The following is a 23,880-nucleotide window of genomic DNA, read 5'->3' on the forward strand; positions in this document are numbered from 1 at the left end:
AAACATCAGAGTTGATGAGGAATGAGGTAAAGTAGCAGGTAGAGGCCATGGCCATTACTTGAAAGCTTGCCTAGCATCTGTGTTTGCAATCCAACAAATAACATGCATGGCTAGCTCACAATACCTATTGGGTAAAGTGTTCTAGAGATATTGAACTGAAAGACTTAAGAAGCAAAAGGGTCACAAAAGGGGGGGGGGGGATACTAGTAGCTACAGAGGCAATTTGTGAGCATCATGCATCAAATTAAGGTACTCATGGTTGCATCACAGGTCCTGGAGTTACATGCAACAGAAGGACATTTATACTAGGGAATAAAAGTAGTCTAAATAAGACCTGAACATGCAATGGTAGACACAGTCTAACAGGAACTTTGTTGGACAAGGAAGCACAGCTCCAGGAGGATAGCTGAGTCACTAAAACAGATCCAAAGCTTAAGTGTAATTAATGTGTAAGGATGGTTCAGTCCAATCCCACTAGCACATCGTTAAAAATTGAAGTCAGTCTCCATTGTTGGATTCTTCTGTGGTCTGTGCTGACTGGTGAGCAGACCCTACCCTTACATAGTTTTGCCTGGTTTTAAGGCTGCATAATTTTTTGTTTTGACATTTGTATGCCTGTAGTTTGTGGATCTGCCCCACACCTATTTTTCATGTTATTTCACTTTCATCAAATAAATTAATTCTGCTCATTTTGATTTTACTGATTCATTGTACTCACTTTCGGATTCCTCTTTTTTGGGTCGAGCCTGCAATAGTATGTGCTAGCAGATACGCATCGGTAGTGAGATGCTGCTGCCGTAAGAAAAGGGCTTAGAGCCCATCCGTCACTTGCCATTTGTTGGCTTGCATGTCACTTCTTTACAACCTTGTAATTTGTCGCTGAAGGCCTCATCATTTTCACACCCCGTTCAAGGAGCAGGGACCAAGCACAAATTGATTCAACTTAATCAGTGCCATCTGCTGCTCCCGACGTGATTGAGGTACTATTCTCCTCTTAAATTCTAGTGACCTACAAACTAAAGGCGCATGCCTGGCAAAAACTTGTCCAGCAGGCCAAACAATTAAAAAGTTCTATTTTCAATAGTTTCCCCCACCTCCCCCTTTTTTTTTTTCCCCACTTTGCACTATTGTTTTTGCTCGTGGGTGCTTTTCTCAAAAATGATTTTCCTTGTTCTACATATTGCAAAGCAACACAATTGTGCAGTATGCCCCAAACCCCATCCCAATCCAGTCTGTCCCACCCCAATTCCAATTCAGAGTGTCATGCCCCAGCCCACCACACGCCATCCCCGGCCCAACACTCGAATACTCCAAAACCCACCCCATTCTAATATGCCTCCCTTCTACAATCTGCCTCACTCCACTACAGCAATCCAAAACACTGCCCCAACTCCAGTCCGTCACATTCCAGCCTGCCCTACCCCACTCCATCCCCACTCCATCCCAATCCACCCCACCCCAATCTATTCCAAGGCCCAATCTAGCTCCTCTCCCCTACCCCCCCACTCCAGTCCAGTCCAGTCCACCCCAGTCCGCTCCGCCCCAATCCAATCTGCCCTCAATCCAATCCAGTCCAAACCGCTCCGCCCCAATCTGCCCTCAATCCAATCCAGTCCAGACCGCTCCGCCCCAATCCAATCTGCGCTCAATCCAATCTAGTCCGCTCCGCCCCAATCCAATCTGCCCTCAATCCAATCCAGTCCAGTCCAGTCCGCTCCGCTCCAATCCAATCTGCCCTCAATCCAATCCAGTCCGCTCCAATCCAATCTGCCCTCAATCCAATCCAGTCCAGTCCGCTCCGCCCCAATCCAATCTGCCCTCAATCCAATCCAGTCCGCTCCGCCCCAATCCAATCTGCCCTCAATCCAATCCAGGCCGCTCCGCCCCAATCCAATCTGCCCTCAATCCAGTCCAGTCCGCTCCGCCCCAATCCAATCTGCCCTCAATCCAGTCTGCCCCAATCCAGTCCGATCCCATCTAGTCCAGTCCAGTCCGCCCCAATCCAATCTGCCCTCAATCCAATCCAGTCCGATCCCATCCAGTCCAGTCCGCCCCAATCCAATCCAGGCCCACCCTCCAATCCAGTCCGCCCGGCCCACCCTCCAATCCAGTCCGCCCGGCCCACCCTCCAATCCAGTCCGCCCGGCCCACCCTCCAATCCAGTCCAGTCCGCCCGGCCCACCCTCCAATCCAGTCCAGTCCGCCCGGCCCACCCTCCAATCCAGTCCAGTCCGCCCGGCCCACCCTCCAATCCAGTCCAGTCCGCCCGCCCGCCCACCCTCCAATCCAGTCCAGTCCAGTCCGCCCACCCTCCAATCCAGTCCAGTCCAGTCCAGTCCAGTCCAGTCCGCCCACCCTCCAATCCAGTCCAGTCCGCCCACCCTCCAATCCAGTCCAGTCCGCCCACCCTCCAATCCAGTCCAGTCCGCCCACCCTCCAATCCAGTCCACCCTCAATTCAATCCAGTCCGGTCCGCTCTGCCCCAATCCAGTCCACCCTCAATTCAATCCAGTCCGGTCCGCTCTGCCCCAATCCAATCTGCCCTCAATCTAGTCCAGTCCGGTCCGCTCCGCCCCAATCCAATCTGCCCTCAATCCAGTCCAGTCCGCTCCGCCCCAATCCAATCTGCCCTCAATCCAGTCCAGTCCGCCCCAATCCAATCTGCCCTCAATCCCGTCCAGTCCAGTCCGCCCCAATCCAATCAGCCCTCAATCCAGTCCAGTCCGCTCCGCCCCAATCCAATCAGCCCTCAATCCAGTCCAGTCCGCCCCAATCCAATCTGCCCTCAATCCTGTCCAGTCCGCCCCAATCCAATCTGCCCTCAATCCCGTCCAGTCCGTTCCAGTCCGCCCCAATCCAATCTGCCCTCAATCCCATCCCATCCAGTCCAGCCCAGTCCGCCCCAATCCAATCTGCCCTCAATCCCATTCCATCCAGTCCAGCCCAGTCCGCCCTAATCCAATCTGCCCACAATCCCATCCAGTACAGTCCGCCCTGCCCTCCATCCAATCCCACAATCCCATCCAGTCCGCCCCGCCCACCCTCAATCCAATCTGCCCTCAATCCAATCTGCCCTCAATCCAATCTGCCCTCAATCCAATCTGCCCTCAATCCAATCTGCCCTCAATCCAATCTGCCCTCAATCCAATCTGCCCTCAATCCAATCTGCCCTCAATCCAATCTGCCCTCAATCTCATCCAGTCCAGCCCAGTCCGCCCCAATCCAATCTGCCCTCAATCTCATCCCATCCAGTCCAGCCCAGTCCGCCCCAATCCAATCTGCCCTCAATCTCATCCCATCCAGTCCAGCCCAGTCCGCCCCAATCCAATCTGCCCTCAATCTCATCCCATCCAGTCCAGCCCAGTCCGCCCCAATCCAATCTGCCCTCAATCTCATCCCATCCAGTCCAGCCCAGTCCGCCCCAATCCAATCTGCCCTCAATCTCATCCCATCCAGCCCAGCCCAGTCCGCCCCAATCCAATCTGCCCTCAATCTCATCCCATCCAGTCCAGCCCAGTCCGCCCCAATCCAATCTGTCCCATCCAGTCCAGCCCAGTCCGCCCCAATCCAATCTGCCCTCAATCTCATCCCATCCAGTCCAGCCCAGTCCGCCCCAATCCAATCTGCCCTCAATCTCATCCCATCCAGTCCAGCCCAATCCGCCCCAATCCAATCTGCCCTCAATCTCATCCCATCCAGTCCAGCCCAGTCCGCCCCAATCCAATCTGCCCTCAATCTCATCCCATCCAGTCCAGCCCAGTCCGCCCCAGTCCGCCCCAATCCAATCTGCCCTCAATCTCATCCCATCCAGTCCAGCCCAGTCCGCCCCAATCCAATCTGCCCTCAATCTCATCCCATCCAGTCCAGCCCAGTCCGCCCCAATCCAATCTGCCCTCAATCCCATCCAGTCCGCCCCAATCCAATCTGCCCTCAATCCCATCCCAGTCCAGTCCGCCCCAATCCAATCTGCCCACAATCCCATCCCATCCCAGTCCAGTCCGCCCCAATCCAATCTGCCCACAATCCCATCCCATCCAGTCCAGTCCGCCCCAATCCAATCTGCCCACAATCCCATCCCATCCAGTCCAGTCCGCCCCAATCCAATCTGCCCACAATCCCATCCAGTACAGTCCGCCCGCCCTCCAATCCCGTCCGCCCCGCCCCCCAATCCAGTCCGCCCCGCCCCCCAATCCAGTCCGCCCCGCCCCCCAATCCAGTCCGCCCCGCCCCCCAATCCAGTCCGCCCCGCCCCCCAATCCAGTCCGCCCCGCCCCCCAATCCAGTCCGCCCCGCCCCCCAATCCAGTCTAGTCTAGTCCACCCAATCCAGTCTAGTCCGCCCCCATCCATCCAACCCAGTCCCATTCGCTACGCCCTCCATCCAATCCGCTCCCATCCGCTATGCTCTCCATCCAATCCGCTCCGCCTCGCCCCCCAATCCAGTCAGCTCCCATCCGCTCCGCTCTGAATCCACTCCACATCCATTCCCAATCCATTCCACTCCACCCCAATCCATTCCAATCAACCCCACTCCACCCAACTCCAATCCATTCCAATCCATTCCAATCCATTCCAATCCATTCCAATCCAACCGACCCCACCCGACTCCAATCCATTCCAATCCAATCCAATCCAACCCCACCCGACTCCAATCCATTCCAATCCAACCGACCCCACCCGACTCCAATCCATTCAAATCCATTCCAACCCACCCGACTCCAATCCATTCCAACCGACCCCACCCGACTCCAATCCAATCCAATCCAATCCAATCCAATCCACCCCACCCCATTCCATTCCAATCCACCCCACTCCATTCCAATCCAATCCACCCCAATCCAATCCACCCCAATTCAATCCATTACAACTCACCCCACCCCCACCCCAATCCCACCCCACCCCAATTCAATTCAATCCATTACAACCCACCCCACCCCACCCCAATCCAACCCACCCCACCCAATCCATTCCAACCCACCCCACCCCAATCCAATCCCACCCCACCCAATCCATTCCAACCCACCCCACCCAATCCATTCCAACCCACCCCACTCCAATCCATTCCATTCCACCCCACTCCATTCCATTCCATTCCACCCCACTCCATTCCATTCCATTCCATTCCACCCCACTCCATTCCACCCCACCCCACTCCACCCCACTCCATTCCATTCCATCCCACCCCAAACCCACCCCACCCCACTCCAAACCCACCCCACCCAATCCAATCCATTCCCACCCCCCCAATCCAATCCATTCCCACCCCACTCCATTCCACCCCAAACCCACCCCACCCAATCCAATCCATTCCATTCCATTCCATTCCAAACCCACCCCAATCCAATCCATTCCAAACCCACCCCAATCCAATCCAATCCATTCCATTCCAAACCCACCCCACCCCAATCCAATCCATTCCATTCCACCCCACCCCAATCCATTCCAATCCACCCCAATCCACCCCAATCCATTCCAACCCACCCCAATCCATTCCAATCCATTACAACCCAACCCAACCCACCCCAATCCATTCCAATCCATTACAACCCAACCCAACCCACCCCAATCCAATCAATTCCATTCCATTCCAACCCACCCCATTCCAACCCACCCCACCCCATTCCAACCCACCCCACCCCATTCCATTCCAACCCACCCCACTCCATTCCATTCCATTCCAACCCACCCCACTCCATTCCATTCCATTCCAACCCACCCCACTCCATTCCATTCCATTCCAACCCACCCCACTCCATTCCATTCCATTCCAACCCACCCCACTCCATTCCAATCCATTCCAACCCACCCCAATCCATTCCAATCCACCCCATTCCACCCCACCCCAATCCACCCCACCCCAATCCACCCCACCCCAATCCAATCCATTCCACCTGACCCCCACGCCACCCCACTCGACCCCCACTCCTTCTCGTCTCCACCCCACTCCTTCTCGTCTCCACCCCACTCAACTCCAGTTAAATCCCCACTCTACTGAAATCTACCTGACCCCAATCCACACGGCCCCACCAGCTCCTACCCAAAACCACCTACTCTGATTCCTATCTACACACCTTGGTCATCGACCCCATTACATAGATAATTGCATTTTTGCTGAAAACGGACTGCCAGCGAACTTTTTTTCCTTTTGTCTCTTATGCTTACGTTCATGGCAGCTGTGGCACTTAGAATCGGCTCACTTATGTCAACTGTTTTACTTTTTGTTTTCAGTTTGTGTGGCAATAAAAATCCAGTTAGTAATTTACAACGCTAATAGCTCTAGCTCGAGGAAAGGCGAGACCCATTGCATTGCAAATGCTTGTTTTATTTTATGCTCGTCTTAGCACTTAAGGTTCCCGATATGTTTCCTTGCACCACTTGTATAGATTCCAACCCGTGTTGCTGGTCATACAACTGACCTTTTACTCACCTCGTCTGATTTTATGAGGCAGGGTAATAACATACTAGTTGCACAGTAACCATATAAATATTACTTTTGTATTTTTTATCCAAAATCATGGGAATTGGTCATAGACACCTCTGCTCAAACGTATAGATTCTCAAGTTAATGAAGACAATCTGCCATTGAGGCCAGTACCACTAACTCGTGCATGATATTTGCACTAGCTGATATTAACCCCTCCCCCCTCAAAAAAAAAAGACAATGCTGCCTTTCTATGCCCTCTGACGTTCCCAAAGAAAAACTAACTCCAAACAAGCTTCTAATGAATGCCTCAGAATGTGCCCCAGGCTCAACTACTGCGTGAAGATGTACAAGCTCACATCTTACTATTCAATTCAACCAGACTCTAGCTAGTCCTACAAATAAACATTTTTCATAGTGGCTGGCTTATTAGGTAGAAAAAAATGTATTCGCAATTAGAGCCCTTCGCAGGAGAGTCAATTGCGTATTTTTTAATTAACAAAAATCAGCTAAGTTGGGAGTACCCTGAATCTGAACTATCCTTCCCATGGTCAGCAAAAGGATAGCGTTTCAACAAATCCTTGGTCACAGTATTTACCTAAAGCGCTTGACTCCCTCCAAATAGATCAAACAGAACTAAATATGCTGGCGCTTTCTCACACTGCTATAAGACTGTTGAAAATGCAGATAAAAATACTTTCTAGGTCAACTGACCTTGCAAAACAGAGCAGTACACCTGTGTTAGCGGCTGTGGCAGCGTCCTACAACAGCTCGCACCACCAGTTAGCACAACCGTATTTGCTGAGTACGATTGGGAAAGCCTGCTTGACACAAATCATGGCTGCAAGGTTGTTATCCCTCAAAATTAAGATACACGCCAAAAAGGCACCCCCTTTCCATGATTGTAAACTGGTGGCTCTGCGGATAAAAAAACGGAGTCATTCAATCATCTGTTATGCTGCTGCCTGGCACTGATGAGTGAACGTCACTTTATTAAAACCTCTTTTGCTTACGTTACAGTGTAAGAACTTGCAATGAGGGAAGGTCACTTGTGTTTACTTGCAGGAGCCATCTGATCTAGCTAAATTTGGCAAGTTTATCAGTTAGGGGAAAACAGACACAGGGGGAAAAGTAAAGAGTTTTTCCTTTCCCCCTGTGCCTGTTTTCAGTGGATTCCTGATCCACGATCACAGGCAGGGCCTGCAATCATGGAGCAGGAATCCCCACTAAGCACCAGGGATTTGTTTTTCATTTTATTTTGGGGAGCAACCACTTGCGATCGCCCATTTTTTCGGGGGGGGGGGGGGGGGGGGATCTTGGAGGATGGGGTGAAAACCACTTAGGCAAGGGTCGTTACCCCAGGGGCAATAATTTTTTTTATATGTTTCAGAGATCACCCACCCCCAGGGTAGATAGGCCATATTTTTGGCCGATCTCCCCCCCGGTGGGGTAGAAAATCACTAGGGGCCAGGGATTGTGTGGTGTGTGCAGGTGTTTAGGGGCACCCCTTGGGCAAGGGTTGAACCCGCCCCAAAGGGGGGAAAATTAGTATTGCCCATTTCTGGCCCCCTTGGGAGCAGATGGGCCTTTTTTTTTTTTTTTTTTTTATAAGGCCCATCTGCCCCCAAGGGGGGCTGAAACCACTAATACGCCATGGATTTATTTTTTCCCCTTTTGTTTTGTGCTGGGGTGCCCACTTCGGTACTAATGGCCATTTCTGCCCACCTTAGAGGCAGATCGGCCTATTTTCTTTAGGCCCACCTGCCCCCAAGGGGGGCAGAAGGCACTAGGATGTCAGATTTGTTTTTGGTTCCCTTTGTTTTTTTTGTGTGCTGGGCACCCCCTTTGACAAGGGTCGCCCCTCCGAAGGGGGCACAGAGCTGTTGGCCATTTCTGCCCCTCTTGGGGGCAGATTGGCCTATTTTCTTAGGCCCATCTGCCCCCAAGGGGGCAGAATCCACTTAGGCACCAGGGATCTTGTGTGCGTATGTGTATTTTGTGTGGGGGGGCTCTTTGGCAAGTGTCACTCCCCAAAGGGGGGGGGCACATTACTGATGGCCATTTCTGCTACTCTTGGGGGCAGATCGGGCTTTTTGCTTTAGGCCCAAGGGGGGGGCAGAAGCCACTTCGGCACCAGGGACAATTTCTAAGTTCTTGGTGGCGGGGTGTTTGTCAACTGGCGAAGTATTTGTATTTGTGATTATAACAGTTTATTTCTTCTTTTTGTTCTAGTTCAAAGCTTTTGCTTCCTTTGCTGTGGATCCTTGCGGTTTTGGCAGTACTTGTCCTGCCGTTTGCATAGTTGCATGTTTTAGGTAAGTAAAAGCAATTTACTCCAAAAGAGTATTGTTGACATGCATGAATGACATGTTTGTAAGTGGTGTACTAAATGCAGTATGTGTGAAATTGTCCTTAGATTTGAGCACAATGATATTTGTGTTGTCATATGTCTAATATGCTTTTTTTCTTTTTAGTGGAATATCATTGGTGATTGCTGTGTGTGCGCAGAGTAGTTGCTGGTGAGTAGCGTTTTCAGGCAAGTGAGTGGTATAGATTTTTAGTATGTAACTGTGATAAAGCTACACTTTATTTATTACTTATTTTAGTGCTGGTTGTAGTTAGCAATCCATTTGTTATTGAGGACCATGGCTAGCTGCAGAGTGACTGCTCAGCAGGTTGTTGGTGTGCTTCTTGAGTCGTCTTCAGACCATGATTACAAGACTGACACTGCATCTGAGGCAGAGGAGGAAGTGAAAGATTCTGGCAGTGAGTTTTCTGTCCCAAAGGATTCTTCTGATGAGGAAGCCACTCAGTGCAGATGAAGGGCCTGTTGTGGAGGAGGACATTGATGTGCCAAAAGTGCAGCAGCCTGGGGCTGAAGGGATTCCAATTAGCAGACCTGACAACTGGATCGACCCAAACATGGAGCAGCCACAGTTACCTGCATTTACTGGTCTCCCAGGGTGTAGAGTCAATATGGAAAACTTTTTGCCTGTCCATTTCTTTCACTTGTTTATGGACGATGTATTTTTGGAAGAGATTGTGGAGCAGACTAATTTGTATGTGGAGCAATATTTGAGGGACAACACTGCCAGACTTAGGCCTCAGTCTAGAGCTACTCAGTGGGTTCCCACATATCTGGAAGAGATGAAAGTTTAGGTTTGACTTTTTTGATGGGGTTGATAAGGAAGCCGTCACTGGCTTCTTATTGGTCTACTAGTCCCTTAATGGCAACAGCTATATTTCCTGCAACTATGACACGTAATCGCTATTTGTAGACAATGCTTTAGCCTTGGCACGAGATCACCCTGATTGTGACTGTCTTTTTAAGATTAGGCCTGTCCTTGATCATTTTGTAGATCGGTTTTCAGAGGTCTATGTTCCAGGCAAAGAGAAGTGTGGACGAGTCTTTGGTCCTTTTCAAGGGGCATTTAGTTTTTAAGCAGTACATTCCTAGTAACAGGGCACAGTATGGAATTAAATTGTATATGCGGTCATAAAACAGTACAGAATGTGTATAATTTCCGGGTCTACACTGGTAGGGATTCCAGTATTGACCCTCCTGGTTGTCCGGCCACTTTTGGAGTTGGCAAAAACATTGTGTGGGAACTTGGTAGATGACTGTTTAACAAAGGTCACCATTTGTACTTGAATAATTTCTACACTGGAGTGCAGTTGTTCAAGGAGTTTAGAGTGGACACTGTTGCTTGTGGCACAATCCATTCTAACCGGAAAGACTATCCAAGGAAGCTTGTCTGTAAAAAACTTGAGGGGACAGTGCAGTGCCTTGCGTAATAATGAGCTGCTAGCTCTGAAATTTGCAGACAGGAGGGATGTGTACATGCTAACTACCATCCATGATGAGAGTACTTCCCCTGTGACTGTTTGGGGTCAGGTTGCGGAAGTGCGCAAACCTGCGTGCATTTTTTACTACAATAGAGTAGATAAGAGGTTGGAACCTTACACTGCTCTTCGTAAGTCTTGTGTGGTAAAAAAAAAATTGGCCCTACATTTATTTCATTTGTCAATTTGTAATGCTTTTATTGTGTTCACCCCACCCCAATCCACCCCACTCCAATCCAATCCATTCCACTCCAATCCACCCCACCCCACCCCACCCCACCCCAATCCATTCCACTCCACTCCACTCCACCCCAATCCATTCCACCCCACCGACTCCAATCCATTCCAATCCAACCGACCCCACTCCACCCGACTCCAATCCATTCCAATCCACCCCACTCCACCCGACTCCAATCCAATCGACCCCACCCCACTCCATTCCAATCCAATCAACCCCACCCCACTCCAATCGACCCCACCCCACTCCATTCCAATCCACCCGACCCCACCCCACTCCATTCCATTCCAATCCAATCCACCCGACCCCACTCCATTCGACCCGACCCCACCCCCCTCCATTCCATTCGACCCGACCCCACCCCACTCCATTCCATTCCATATAATTCCATTCCAATCCACCCGACCCCACCCCACTCCATTCCAATCCAATCGACCCGACCCCACCCCACCCCACCCCACCCCACCCCATTCGACCCGACCCCACCCCACCCCACCCCACTCCATTCCATTCGACCCGACCCCACCCCACCCCATTCCAATCGACCCGACCCCACCCCACTCCATTCCATTCCATTCCATTCCAATCCAATCGACCCCACCCCACTCCATTCCAATCCAATCGACCCCACCCCAACCCACTCCATTCCAATCCAATCGACCCCACCCCACTCCATTCCAATCCAATCGACCCCACCCCACCCCACCCCACTCCATTCCAATCCAATCCAATCGACCCCACCCCACTCCATTCCAATCCAATCCAATCCAATCGACTCCACCCCACTCCATTCCAATCCAATCCAATCCAATCGACTCCACCCCACTCCATTCCAATCCAATCCAATCCAATCCAACCGACTCCACCCCACTCCAATCCAATCCAACCGACTCCACCCCACTCCAATCCAATCCAACCGACCCCACCCGATTCCAATCCATTCCAATCCAACCGACCCCACCCCAATCCAATCCAACCGACCCCACCCGATTCCAATCCATTCCAATCCAACCGACCCCACCCGACTCCAATCCATTCCAATCCAACCGACCCCACCCGACTCCAATCCATTCCAATCCACCCGACTCCAATCCACTCCACCCGACTCCAATCCATTCCAGTCCAACCGACCCCACCCCAATCCAACCCACCCCACTCGACCCCACTCCAATCGACCCCACTCCAATCCATTCCAATCCAATCCAATCGACCCCACCCCACCCCACTCCATTCCAATCCAATCCAATCGACCCCACCCCACTCCATTCCAATCCAATCCAATCGACTCCACCCCACTCCATTCCAATCCAATCCAATCCAATCGACTCCACCCCACTCCATTCCAATCCAATCCAATCCAATCCAACCGACTCCACCCCACTCCAATCCAATCCAACCGACTCCACCCCACTCCAATCCAATCCAACCGACCCCACCCGATTCCAATCCATTCCAATCCAACCGACCCCACCCCAATCCAATCCAACCGACCCCACCCGATTCCAATCCATTCCAATCCAACCGACCCCACCCGACTCCAATCCATTCCAATCCAACCGACCCCACCCGACTCCAATCCATTCCAATCCACCCGACTCCAATCCACTCCACCCGACTCCAATCCATTCCAGTCCAACCGACCCCACCCCAATCCAACCCACCCCACTCGACCCCACTCCAATCGACCCCACTCCAATCCATTCCAATCGACCCCACTCCAATCGACCCCACTCCAATCCATTCCAATCGACCCCACTCCAATCCATTCCAATCGACCCCACTCCAATCCATTCCAATCGACCCCACTCCAATCCATTCCAATCGACCCCACTCCAATCCATTCCAATCGACCCCACTCCAATCCATTCCAATCGACCCCACTCCAATCCATTCCAATCGACCCCACTCCAATCCATTCCAATCGACCCCACTCCAATCCATTCCAATCGACCCCACTCCAATCCATTCCAATCGACCCCACTCCAATCCATTCCAATCGACCCCACTCCAATCCATTCCAATCGACCCCACTCCAATCCATTCCAATCGACCCCACTCCAATCCATTCCAATCGACCCCACTCCAATCCATTCCAATCGACCCCACTCCAATCCATTCCAATCGACCCCACCCCAATCCATTCCAATCGACCCCACCCCAATCCATTCCACCTGACCCCCACGCCACCCCACTCTACCCCCACGCCACCCGTCTCCACCCCACTCCTTCTCATCTCCACCCCACTCAACTCCAGTTAAATCCCCACTCTACTGAAATCTACCTGACCCCAATCCACACGGCCCCACCAGCTCCTACCCAAAACCACCCACTCTGATTCCTATCTACCCACCTTGGTCATCGACCCCGTTACATAGATAATTGCATTTTTGCTGAAAACTGACTGCCAGCGAACTTTTTTTCCTTTTGTCTCTTATGCTTACGTTCATGGCAGCTGTGGCACTTTGAATCGGCTCACTTGTGTCAACTGTTTTACTTTTTGTTTTCAGTTTGTGTGGCAATAAAAATCCAGTTAGTAATTTACAACGCTAATAGCTCTAGCTCGAGGAAAGGCGAGACCCATTGCATTGCAAATGCTTGTTTTATTTTATGCTCGTCTTAGCACTTAAGGTTCCCGATATGTTTCCTTGCACCGCTTGTATAGATTCCAACCCGTGTTGCTGGTCATACAACTGACTTTTACTCACCTCGTCTGATTTTATGAGGCAGGGTAATAACATACTAGTTGCACAGTAACCATATAAATATTACTTTTGTATTTTTTATCCAAAATCATGGGAATTGGTCATAGACACCTCTGCTCAAACGTATAGATTCTCAAGTTAATGAAGACAATCTGCCATTGAGGCCAGTACCACTAACTCGTGCATGATATTTACACTAGCTGATATTAACCCCTCCCCCCTCAAAAAAGTGACAATGCTGCCTTTCTATGCCCTCTGACGTTCCCAAAGAAAAACTAACTCCAAACAAGCTTCTAATGAATGCCTCAGAATGTGCCCCAGGCTCAACTACTCCGTGAAGATGTACAAGCTCACATCTTACTATTCAATTCAACCAGACTCTAGCTAGTCCTACAAATAAACATTTTTCATAGTGGCTGGCTTATTAGGTAGAAAAAAATGTATTCGCAATTAGAGCCCTTCGCAGGAGAGTCAATTGCGTATTTTTTAATTAACAAAAATCAGCTAAGTTGGGAGTACCCTGAATCTGAACTATCCTTCCCATGGTCAGCAAAAGGATAGTGTTTCAAAGAACCCTTGGTCACAGTATTTACCTAAAGCGTTTGACTCCCTCCAAATAGATCAAACAGAACTAAATATGCTGGCGCTTTCTCACACTGCTATAAGACTGTTGAAAATGCAGATAAAAACACTTTCTAGGTCAACTGACCTTGCAAAACAGAGCAATACACCTGTGTTAGCGGCTGTGGCAGCGTCCTACAACAGCTCGCACCACCAGTTAGCACAACCGTATTTGCTGAGTACGATTGGGAAAGCCTGCTTGACACAAATCATGGCTGCAAGGTTAACCAACCCTCAAAATTAAGATGCACGCCAAAAAGGCACCCCCTTTCCATGATTGTAAACTGGTGGCTCTGCGGATAAAAAACTGAGTCATTCAATCATCTGTTATGCTGCTGCCTGGCACTGATGAGTGAACGTCACTTTATCATAACCTCTTTTGCTTACGTTACAGTGTAAGAACTTGCAATGAGGGAAGGTCACTTGTGTTTGCTTGCAGGAGCCAGGTGATCTAGCTAAATTTGGCAAGTTTATCAGTTACAAAAGCTGCTGACCGAGAGCGCCATGACCGAGTAGTCTTCTACCCGTTAAAACATAAGGAAGTAATGTTTGTTTGTAATCCTCATATAGCCATAACCCCCAGGGTGCCTGGGGCGAGCTGGTCTGGTCCAGGCACACTGTTCCCGTGTGCCCTGGACAAGACCAGCTCGTCCTGCACCCGGCCCACACCCCCCAGTCGAGGATGGAAGGGGAATCGCTTCCCCTTCCACCCTGACCCCCCTTCCACCCTGAACCCCCCCCCCTCCCTGGCAATCTGATGACGTCATTGCGCTCACAGCACACCGACGTCATCAGAAGCTGCCGAAGACGCGCTGGAAGCCATTTGCTTCCAGCGCGAGTGGAGAGAGAATGTCTATTAGGTAAGTCCTTATCGTGCGGGGGGGGGGGGGTGTGAAGGGAAAACAGACACAGGGGGAAAAGTAAAGAGTTTTTCCTTTCCACCTGTGCCTGTTTTCAGTGGATTCCTACTCCACGATCACAGGCAGGGCCCGCAATCATGGAGCAGGAATCCCCACTACGCACCAGGGATTTGTTTTTCATTTTATTTTGGGGAACAACCCATTGTTCACCTGATTTAAGGATGAAATTTGTTAAATTTCAGGAGTCAGTGATAGAGAACCTTATTGTGGTGGAACAGGCAAGAGTTCCTAGAGTAAGCAGCAGTGGAGGATGTGGCTAGATGGAAAGATCGCCACTTTCCAGATCACATTCTTCCACTCCCAGATCACATTCTTCCACTCCCAAAAAAAGACTTGCGTACTAAGAAATGTAGAGTATGTGCCCGAAGAGGTATCCGGAGGGAGAGAAGGATGTACTGCCCCGATTGCCCTTCAAAGCCTGGGCTGTGTGTGGCCAGCTGTTTTAGAAGTTACCACACAAAAATAATTTATTGGGAAATACCGTAATCATAAACTGTCTATTTTATATTTTCATATGTTAAGTTTCACTGTTGGTGTTACTGTCATGTATTTAGTTAGAGCTTTTGTGTTTGTAGTTTTGTACTTATTTTATAATTAGTTAGTGGTTTCTTTGTTGTTGGTTAAAAAAAAGTGATGGTGGTGTGCATGGGGTGGCCCTTGGTTGGTGGTGTGCGTGGTGTGGCCCTTGGCTGGCAGTGCCAGACAAACGTCAGTCCACACACTCCCCTCATTTGGTGTGATTGTTGTATCAGGCATGTGGGCGTATGTAAGTGATGGGCCCTTGAGTGGCTCTGTCTGTCGATGCGAGTGTTGTAATGTGCTGGGCCCATGGCTGGCAGCGTGAATGGTTTTGTGCATGTCATGTATGAAGGGTGTGTGAATGGACTGTAAAGCTGTTGGTGCCTTGACGCAGCTTTACAGCTCACGAGCTGTGAGTCATTGGTTATGTTTTTTGGCCTTTCAGTTATTAACAGTGCATTTCACTTTTGTGAAATCTCTTGTTAATAAAATTTGATCTACTGAACCATCACTCACCCTCATTCCAAATCCAACCAGTATGTGTGGTAAAAATGTCAAAACCTGCTGCGTGGAATCCGGTGTCGCAGCACACCTGTGACACGCTATATGTCTCAGGTGGGACCCCGATGATGAAGCATGCCACCAACTTGGTTGGTGGGTGAGGGGTCTTTTTCACATAACCTAAGTGCATTTCTTTTCACAAATTTAGTGAATGGCACATCACAGACGTACGTGGACACATCAAAATGATTTATTACAAAGTTACCTGTGTTTGGGGGGACCTACATTTTTGGTCCTGGGTGTGGCCTTCATCTAATCTAGGGAAACCTACCAAACCTAGACATTTTTTTATTTTTTTTTTTTAAACTAGACACCAAGGCGTCCAGGGAGGTGTGGCTTGCGTGGATCCCCCAACATTTTCTTACCCAGACTCCTCTGCAAACCTCAAAATCTGCTTAAAAATAAAGCATATTTTTCTGACTTTTCTTAGTAAGATCACCGCTCCAGCACAAAATTCCTACTCCCCAGCCTTCCCCCTCAGTTTCCCATGTAAAATGACACCTCACTTGTGTGGACCCCAAATCAGAGCCAGCCTAAAGATGTATAAAAGAAGAATATGTGCTGATCAACTCGCTGTGCTATCCCATCAATCTCTACAGGTTTTTGGCCTTTTTCTGTTGCAGGCACCTGGTCCACCCACATATGTGAGATACCATTTTTATCGGGAGACTTCGGGGAACGCTGGGTGGAATGAAATTTGTGGCTCCTCTCAGATTCCAGAGCTTTGTCACCGAAATGTGAGGAAAACGTTTTTTTTTTAACCAAAATTTAGAGGTTTGCAAAGGATTCTGGGTAACAAACCTGGTGAGAGCCCCACAAGTCACCCCATCTTGGATTCCCCTAGGTCTCTAGTTGTCAGAAATGCACATGTTTAGTAGGTTTCCCTAGGTGCCGGCTGAGCTAGAGGCCAAAATCCACAAGTAGGCACTTTGCAAAAAACACCTCTGTTTTCGGAGGAAAAATGTGATGTGTCCACGTTGTGTTTTGGGGCATTTCCTGTCGCAGGTGCTAGGCCTACCCACACAAGTGAGGTACCATTTTTATCAGGAGACTTGGGGGAACATAGAATAGTAACACAAGTGTTATTGCCCCTTGTCTTTCTCTACATTTTGTCCTTCCAAATATAAGAGTGTGTGTAAAAATTATGTCTATTTGAGAAATGTCCTGTAATTCACATGCTAGTATGCGCACCCCGGAATTCAGAGATGTGCAAATAACCACTGCTCATCAACACATTATCTTGTGCCCATTTTGGAAATACAAAGGTTTCTTGATACCTATTTTTACCTCTTTATATTTCAGCAAATGAATTGCTGTATACCAGTTATAGAATGAAAACCCACTGCAGGGTGCAGCTCATTTATTGGCTCTGGGTACCTATGGCTTTTGATGAACCTACAAGCCCTATATATCCCCGCAAGCAGAAGTCTAGCAGACTTAACGGTATATTGTTTTAAAAAAATCTGACATCGCAGGAAAAAGAGTAAAACGTAGAGAAAAATGGCTGGTTTTCTCTCCTCAATTTCAATATTATTTTATTTCAGTTATTTTCTGTAGGAAACCCTTGTAGGATCTACACAAATTACCCATTGCTGAATTCAGAATTTTGTCTACTTTTCAGAAATGTTTAGGTGTCTGGGATCCAGCATTGGTTTCACACCCATTTCTGTCACTGACTGGAAGGAGGCTGAAAGCATTAAAAAAATTAGTAAAAATGGGGTATGTCCCAGTAAAATGCCAAAATTGTGCTGAAAAATTGGGTTTTCTGATTCAAGTCTGCCTGTTCCTGAAAGCTGGGAAGCTGGTGATTTTAGCACCGCAAACCCTTTGTTGATGCCATTTTCAGGGGGAAAAAAAAAGAAAACAAAAAACAAAACACAAGCCTTCTGCAGCCCTTTTTCCCCATTTTTTTGAAAAGACGGAATTTTCACCGTATTTTGGTTAACTTCTTGGCCTCCTTCAGGGGAACCCACAAAGTGTGGGTACCTCTAGAATCCTTAGGATGTTGGGGAAAAAAAAAGGACGCAAATTTGGTGTGGGTAGCTCATGTGGAAAAAAGGTTATGAGGGCCTAAGCGCGCCCTGCTCCAAATAGCCAAAAAAAGGCCTGCCACCTGAGGGGGAAAAGGCCTGGCAGCGAAGGGGTTGAAGGGCTAATTAACAACTTATTGCTTTTCTAGTATCTTATTGACATTGGCCATCCTGGGTGTGGTGCTTTTCACATTTCAGCTGGAAATAATTACATTTTATCACAATGATTTGCACTGCTAATTTTTCTTTTTAGGTTTTAGGCCTTTGATCAATAACAATCATGAAATATTGTACATATGCTTTTTTATCCTTCTGGCGTAATTACTCTGCTTGTAAAGAAGTGTTTTGCCGAGCTCTCACTTCGAAATTGTTTTTTGATTTTAGGTTGTAGTCTTTTTAGGTCCTTCGTTTTCTTGACATAGGCCTTAAGGGAGATTTATGTGCCTTCCCTCGAGATTGATCTCACTTGATTGTAAAGATTTTAAAGAATCAAACAAATATGACCACAGCACACAAGAACTAAAACAGTAATACAGTACACCAGTAAATTCAAAGTATGAAGAATCCATCGATAAATGAAGTGAATCACTGTTTCACTTTTCTCATAGGAAGCATGTTTTATTTTGAAACAGTCTGGTGAGTAGGAAAACAAGTCAATCAAGCACAGCCAACACGTGTTTCGTCAAACAGTGACTTCAAGGCTGTAAGAGATGTATATTCAATATATATTTAGGACTAAACATTTAAATAATCATACAATACATTTTTCTACTACTACTAGTCTTTCGACTAAGTTCAGATGTAGGTGCTGTGCAGCCGTCAGTATTTGTTCCTCCAACAATACAGTGCAGAGATCAGTTCTGGCTCGCCAACTGATCTATGTCTGGCACATCACATCTAGTAGTAGGCACCATAACCCCTAAACTAAGGGGCCTTATGAATCTTTATTTAGCACCACCATGGTGCCATCAGCTCCAAGAAAGCGGATAGAGCAGAGGTTTCCAACTTTTTGACATCTGTAGACCCCCACTTTATCGTTACTGGAACTCAGGGACAACCACTAAATCATTATTGGAACCCAGGGACCCCCCCCTGCTGAGTCATTACTTAATGCTGGAGACATAATCTGTTTAATTTTCTAAGCAGCTGCAGATCACATGAGGAGGCTTCGCAGACCCCCCCAGGGGGTCCACGGACCACAGGTTGGGACCCACTGCTATAGAGCTTCTCTGAATTAGTCCCCATGCTGACCCCCCACAGTAGGACAGAGCTGTGCACTGGGCAAATCATTAAGTCGTGCAGCCCCTGCAACAGTTCACATGGAGAGTAACAAGGGTTGATAAAAATAAAACCAGTGGCAATTAGACCAGGCACATTTGAGTACCTACAAGATGAAATCAAAAAGTTAATTGTTGAAGATAATTCTCCACAGTCCTATGTCATCACAAGGGACTAAATGCAAGAGTTAGAAATAAAACCCAAAATCAATTTGAAAGCAGTTTAAGCTATAACACTATATTGTACATAAAAGCTGAATATTAATACAGCCTTAGTTCAGCCTGTGTCTTTCACTCCTTGCTACACACAACTCGTACAACAGTGTAAATGCCTAATCAACTCAGACATATGCAAGAGCCACTTACGTGAAGTTTATTAAGCAGAACGGCATCAGTAGTACTATTAGCTCCAGGTTTTGCTGCTTTCCAAAATTGTTTCTGTGCTGAGTACCGGTTCATAGGACATAACTTGAAAAGACAATCTAGGAAAGAAAAGGAAATAAGTGTTTGTGGTAAAGAAATTACGTTTTTGCATCACAAATCTAACACTTGTTCAGAAAAAAACTTCTAATCAATTCAGTTACGTGAAGCAAGGACTTTAGAGACAACTTCTATAACTCGTCAGGTCACTAACAGTAATTAACATACAAGATAACTCACCCATAACCCGCAAAACACCAATGATGACGGTTAAGGAAGGCTATGGATCCAAAGCAGGAAAACTAAATAGTGCATATGCAAGAGACATGATCACAAAAATAAACCAAGCTGATATCGCCACTACAGAGACCACTCACTTCAAGCTCTTAGCCAGGAGGACAACTTTCTACACTGAACTCTACTGCTTCTCAAGGACCAATTGAAATAGCAATTGTCAAAGTCGGATAGGATTAACCTCGAACTAGCCTCGCCAAACAGCAGATCTACAGGTTACTTTAGCACCTAACACACCCAAAAGGTGCAATTTTTCCCCAAACAGATGCTGAATATGCTTAGGTCCAGTGGATCAACACTACCCTCATACCATGCAAGCCATTCTAAGCAAAATGTAGTTGTTGGCTAGGCACTAGACTAAGCTGGAGAAGAGCTGCCAAACAAATTGATAAGGTATCATCCGGGAAAAACAAAAGCTTTGGTGAGCCCAACATCACCATATGCATTGCACAGAAAAGCCACACCCAGCAAGTTGCAAGATAAGATTAGTGGGTTTGAAGCAATAGCTCCTTGCTGAGCTACTCCACACAACACAAAATGCCAGAAAGTATTATAGAAAAATGAGGATGAATGAAGTAAGACACACAGTCCTTAATTCCATTCAATAAATGGAAACCTTCCACTTGCCTTTCTGAACTTCTGCCAGTCTCAACTTCATACATTCAAACCTATCACCACTTTGGAAGAGTAAATGTACCTACAAAACTATGGAAGGTCACACAAATTAAAGTGCCTTTTGAAGCCCAGCTAGGATATCAAACATGGGGCAGCCCACATGACATCAAATGCAACTCAACTCCACCAAGAACGTACCAAAAATTAAATTTCTTGCAAATATTTGACAGACGAAAACTAGGCAATGCAAAAAAAAGGACAAAAATGGTAATACTTTTGGACGGCATGGTTTGAGAGAGTTGCTGAGATTTCAGAGCCCAGCTTCCAAGTTTTTTTTTTTTTTTTTTTTTTTTTTTTTTTTTTAAACACACAAAGCTGCAGCCTAATGTAACCTAAATGGAAAACCGAACTGGATTTCTTGACTATTTACAAACCAGAGTCAATTGATTTGAGTGGACTAGCAAGAGAACTACCAACCATTTGTTGTAGGAGTATGGTGATAAACAGTATTACTGGACTGTTAGACTATTTTTCTCCCAGCTGTATCAGCAAACAGACGTTTTGAAAGTATTGTTCCCTGTTGATATCAAACTGTTAAGGATATCTGAGGATGCAGGTCTGATGCTGTAACTCACTCAAATGGCCTGCCATCTTTTGTAAACAAGATATCTTGAGCAGAATTGGTTTCCTCTTTCTGCACGGTCTTGTAGTGAAGGGTTATACCAGAGTCCTGGCATGGCTCAACATTGCAATCGCTATATAAAAGATCATACAGTCGAACATGGAAGCTTGCATACGGAGACCAACTACTTTGCAAAAACCTCTGGTGATAGAGCTTGAGAAAGCACACTCCAGCGCATTCTGTTTAACTAGTCTGGCTTCCAACCAGCATCAGGTACAACTGAAAACATTTTGGGCTTTTCTATTGTAGACTTGCTTTTTGATTATTTAACGCAGGCAACAGCTCATTTGAAATCATCTGTCAAAAAACGCAACCAAAGGTGAATACCAACACATTTACTTCTTAGAATTAAAATGTTCTAATACCCGGGTTAAGGTATAATTGGGTTCACATAATGGAGTTTCCTTAAAAAAATTACCAGTTGTGGCCTTAAGCAGAAGTGCGTATGGGCTCCCCCACTTTTTTATTCCATCTAAAGCACATATGAACACTAAAAAGAATTAACTCTTATACGCAAAAATGATTAACATACCATATTTGGAATTTGCAACACATTTTTCTCCACAGCCAACTCTCGAGGTTTTGACTTGAATAGCCTGAGGGAAAGATTAGCTTCCCTGATTTATACTGGCTGATGCCAAGAAGAAAAAGACGACATTCCCAAATGTCACCCAGTGCAACACAGATTCCCAGTTGGCCTCCCATAATCAAACTCGCGTGCACAGAATTGAGGAATGCATGGGTTATACAAGCCTTGATGTGCAATGGAAGCTACATTAGTTAAAACGTGGGATAAGTTAACGAATATGGAGACTTTAATCCCAAATGCTGCCCCTGGAAAGAGATGGTAAGTCACAATGAGAATCTTTCGTGGAGACACCGAAACCGGGAATGTGAGCCTTGTAATATCCCTTCTCGTTCACTGCATTTAAATCCCAAGTAAACAAAGCTTTAGGAGAAGCTTCCTTTTAAGGAAGACACCATTTCCTTTAGTAAAAGCAGTCATGTCTGGACTAATTCACTTACAGCAAGCGCACAAAATATCAAGTCAGTTTATGTGCCACAAAGAGAATCAAGTGTGCCTAAAGGGGTGGGGTTTATAAAAGTTTTTAAACCAGATGCACACTTACCTTCGAGAAAACAGACTTTTGAAAACCTTCAAACATACTATGCATCTGTTCATTTTCTAATATCTAATCAGGTGGTGGTTTCATAATTCAACCGATTCGAGAGGCAGCAATAGCCAAGCCACATTTTAGTTAAGGGACACAATGTGTTGTATTTAAATGTATTAAGCTCATGGCGACAGTCTGCACAATTAAAACAAATAGTGGTTCTTGTTTCTTTCACTATAAACATCTATTATTAGCACAGTCACTTTTATTGGACACTGAGTGATGCATAAAATCTGGCTGCTGCCTGCATTCAATTACTTTTTTTCCTACTGTTTTTAATGTGGAATTACGCCGGTGCTGTGGCCTACTGCTTTGAACCTCCCGCTTTGTTATCCATTTGTTTTAACCTTATTGTTTCAGTCTTCTGTTTTAACTGTGTAATAAACTTTGTCAAAAGCAGTTATGCTGATAATCCGGTTTTGCATCCCTTCGTTGGCTTTGAGTACTACTTCTGCTTCAGAATTGGTTTTCTCCAATAAAAATACTGTATGCTTATGGAACTCTATATTTAAAGCCTGTAGTGGGCACATGCCATTACGCTCCAAAGAAAACCGACATAGCCTGTGAACAACCAAACCAAAGGCTCTTCACAGCCCCATTTAGTAGAAGGAAGGACTCTATAGCAGTGTTTAACAAATAGTGGGTCGCAACATACTAGTGGGTCCTGAACGGATGTTTGGTGGGTCGCAAAGGTGAAGGCAATAAAGCTTTTAAACTGTCTTAATCTGTCAAATAGCTGCGCTTCAGAGGGAGATCAAGGCTGTGTCTCTTGACAAACTGCTGTTTATCCTTTTTAATGTGGGGATTGGTGTTTACAAACTCCTCACTTTTCAGTCAACATATTGTATTATGTGACGATCTTGCTGTGGTAAGGGACAGTGCAAGGAAAGGCTGTAGGATTTTTTTTTTTTTTTTTTTAGTAAAACTTGAATGCCTATAAAATGAATTGGACACATTAAGCAGTTAGGAAAGCAAAAACAAAGCACTTTTTTGTAGTTTTAAGTGTGATAGAAACAAAGATTTTAATAGGATCAAAACAAATTAAGACACTACTTGGTGATGCACAAATGATAAATATACACTGAATTTCTACACATTACTTATGTGCAATATAGTTTTACCAGAAAAACTGTCTGTACACATTTAGTTGACATTTCAATTGAAAATAGGCTGTCTGTAAAAGTGCGGCGTCACAATGCTTTAGTTATATTTAAAAATCTCTCACCTCACAAACTACTTCATTTGGGTGGGGAAGACGACATGCAAGGCAAGGAAACAGGCATACCCAAGTCAAGGGAAAGGGGGTCTAGGCATACCACAACTAGAGCGATATTACCAGGCAGCTCAGCTCAAATACCTGGTGGAATAGACCAGAACGAGCACTGAGTAACATTGGTGCTTTACTGACCAAGCGGTCGCAAGAATCCACATATGGAAGATATCATGGCTCCCCAAACTATATCGCCCACTATGAGTATATATATTTCCTGTCACAAGGTCGACAGATTGCGTTGGGGGGGGGGGCCCACGGGTGGTGGTCCAGTCCAAGACAGGGTTCAAGTA

At 46.9% G+C, this 23,880-nt stretch overlaps 1 protein-coding gene across 5 annotated transcripts in view; it reads right to left on the bottom strand.

Annotated features, from left to right (window-relative positions):
• Positions 1 to 23,880, bottom strand: part of ITPR1 (inositol 1,4,5-trisphosphate receptor type 1) — a 1,104,774-nt gene that overhangs the window by 856,639 nt on the left and 224,255 nt on the right. For all 5 annotated transcript variants that reach the window (XM_069206352.1, XM_069206351.1, XM_069206348.1 and 2 more), the window contains exon 4: positions 19,498 to 19,613. In XM_069206352.1, coding sequence (XP_069062453.1) covers positions 19,498 to 19,613 — 116 coding nt within the window. The remainder of the gene's footprint in view (positions 1 to 19,497; positions 19,614 to 23,880) is intronic.

The sequence above is a fragment of the Pleurodeles waltl genome, chromosome 9 (assembly GCF_031143425.1).
Source record: "Pleurodeles waltl isolate 20211129_DDA chromosome 9, aPleWal1.hap1.20221129, whole genome shotgun sequence".
Lineage (NCBI taxonomy): Eukaryota > Metazoa > Chordata > Amphibia > Caudata > Salamandridae > Pleurodeles > Pleurodeles waltl.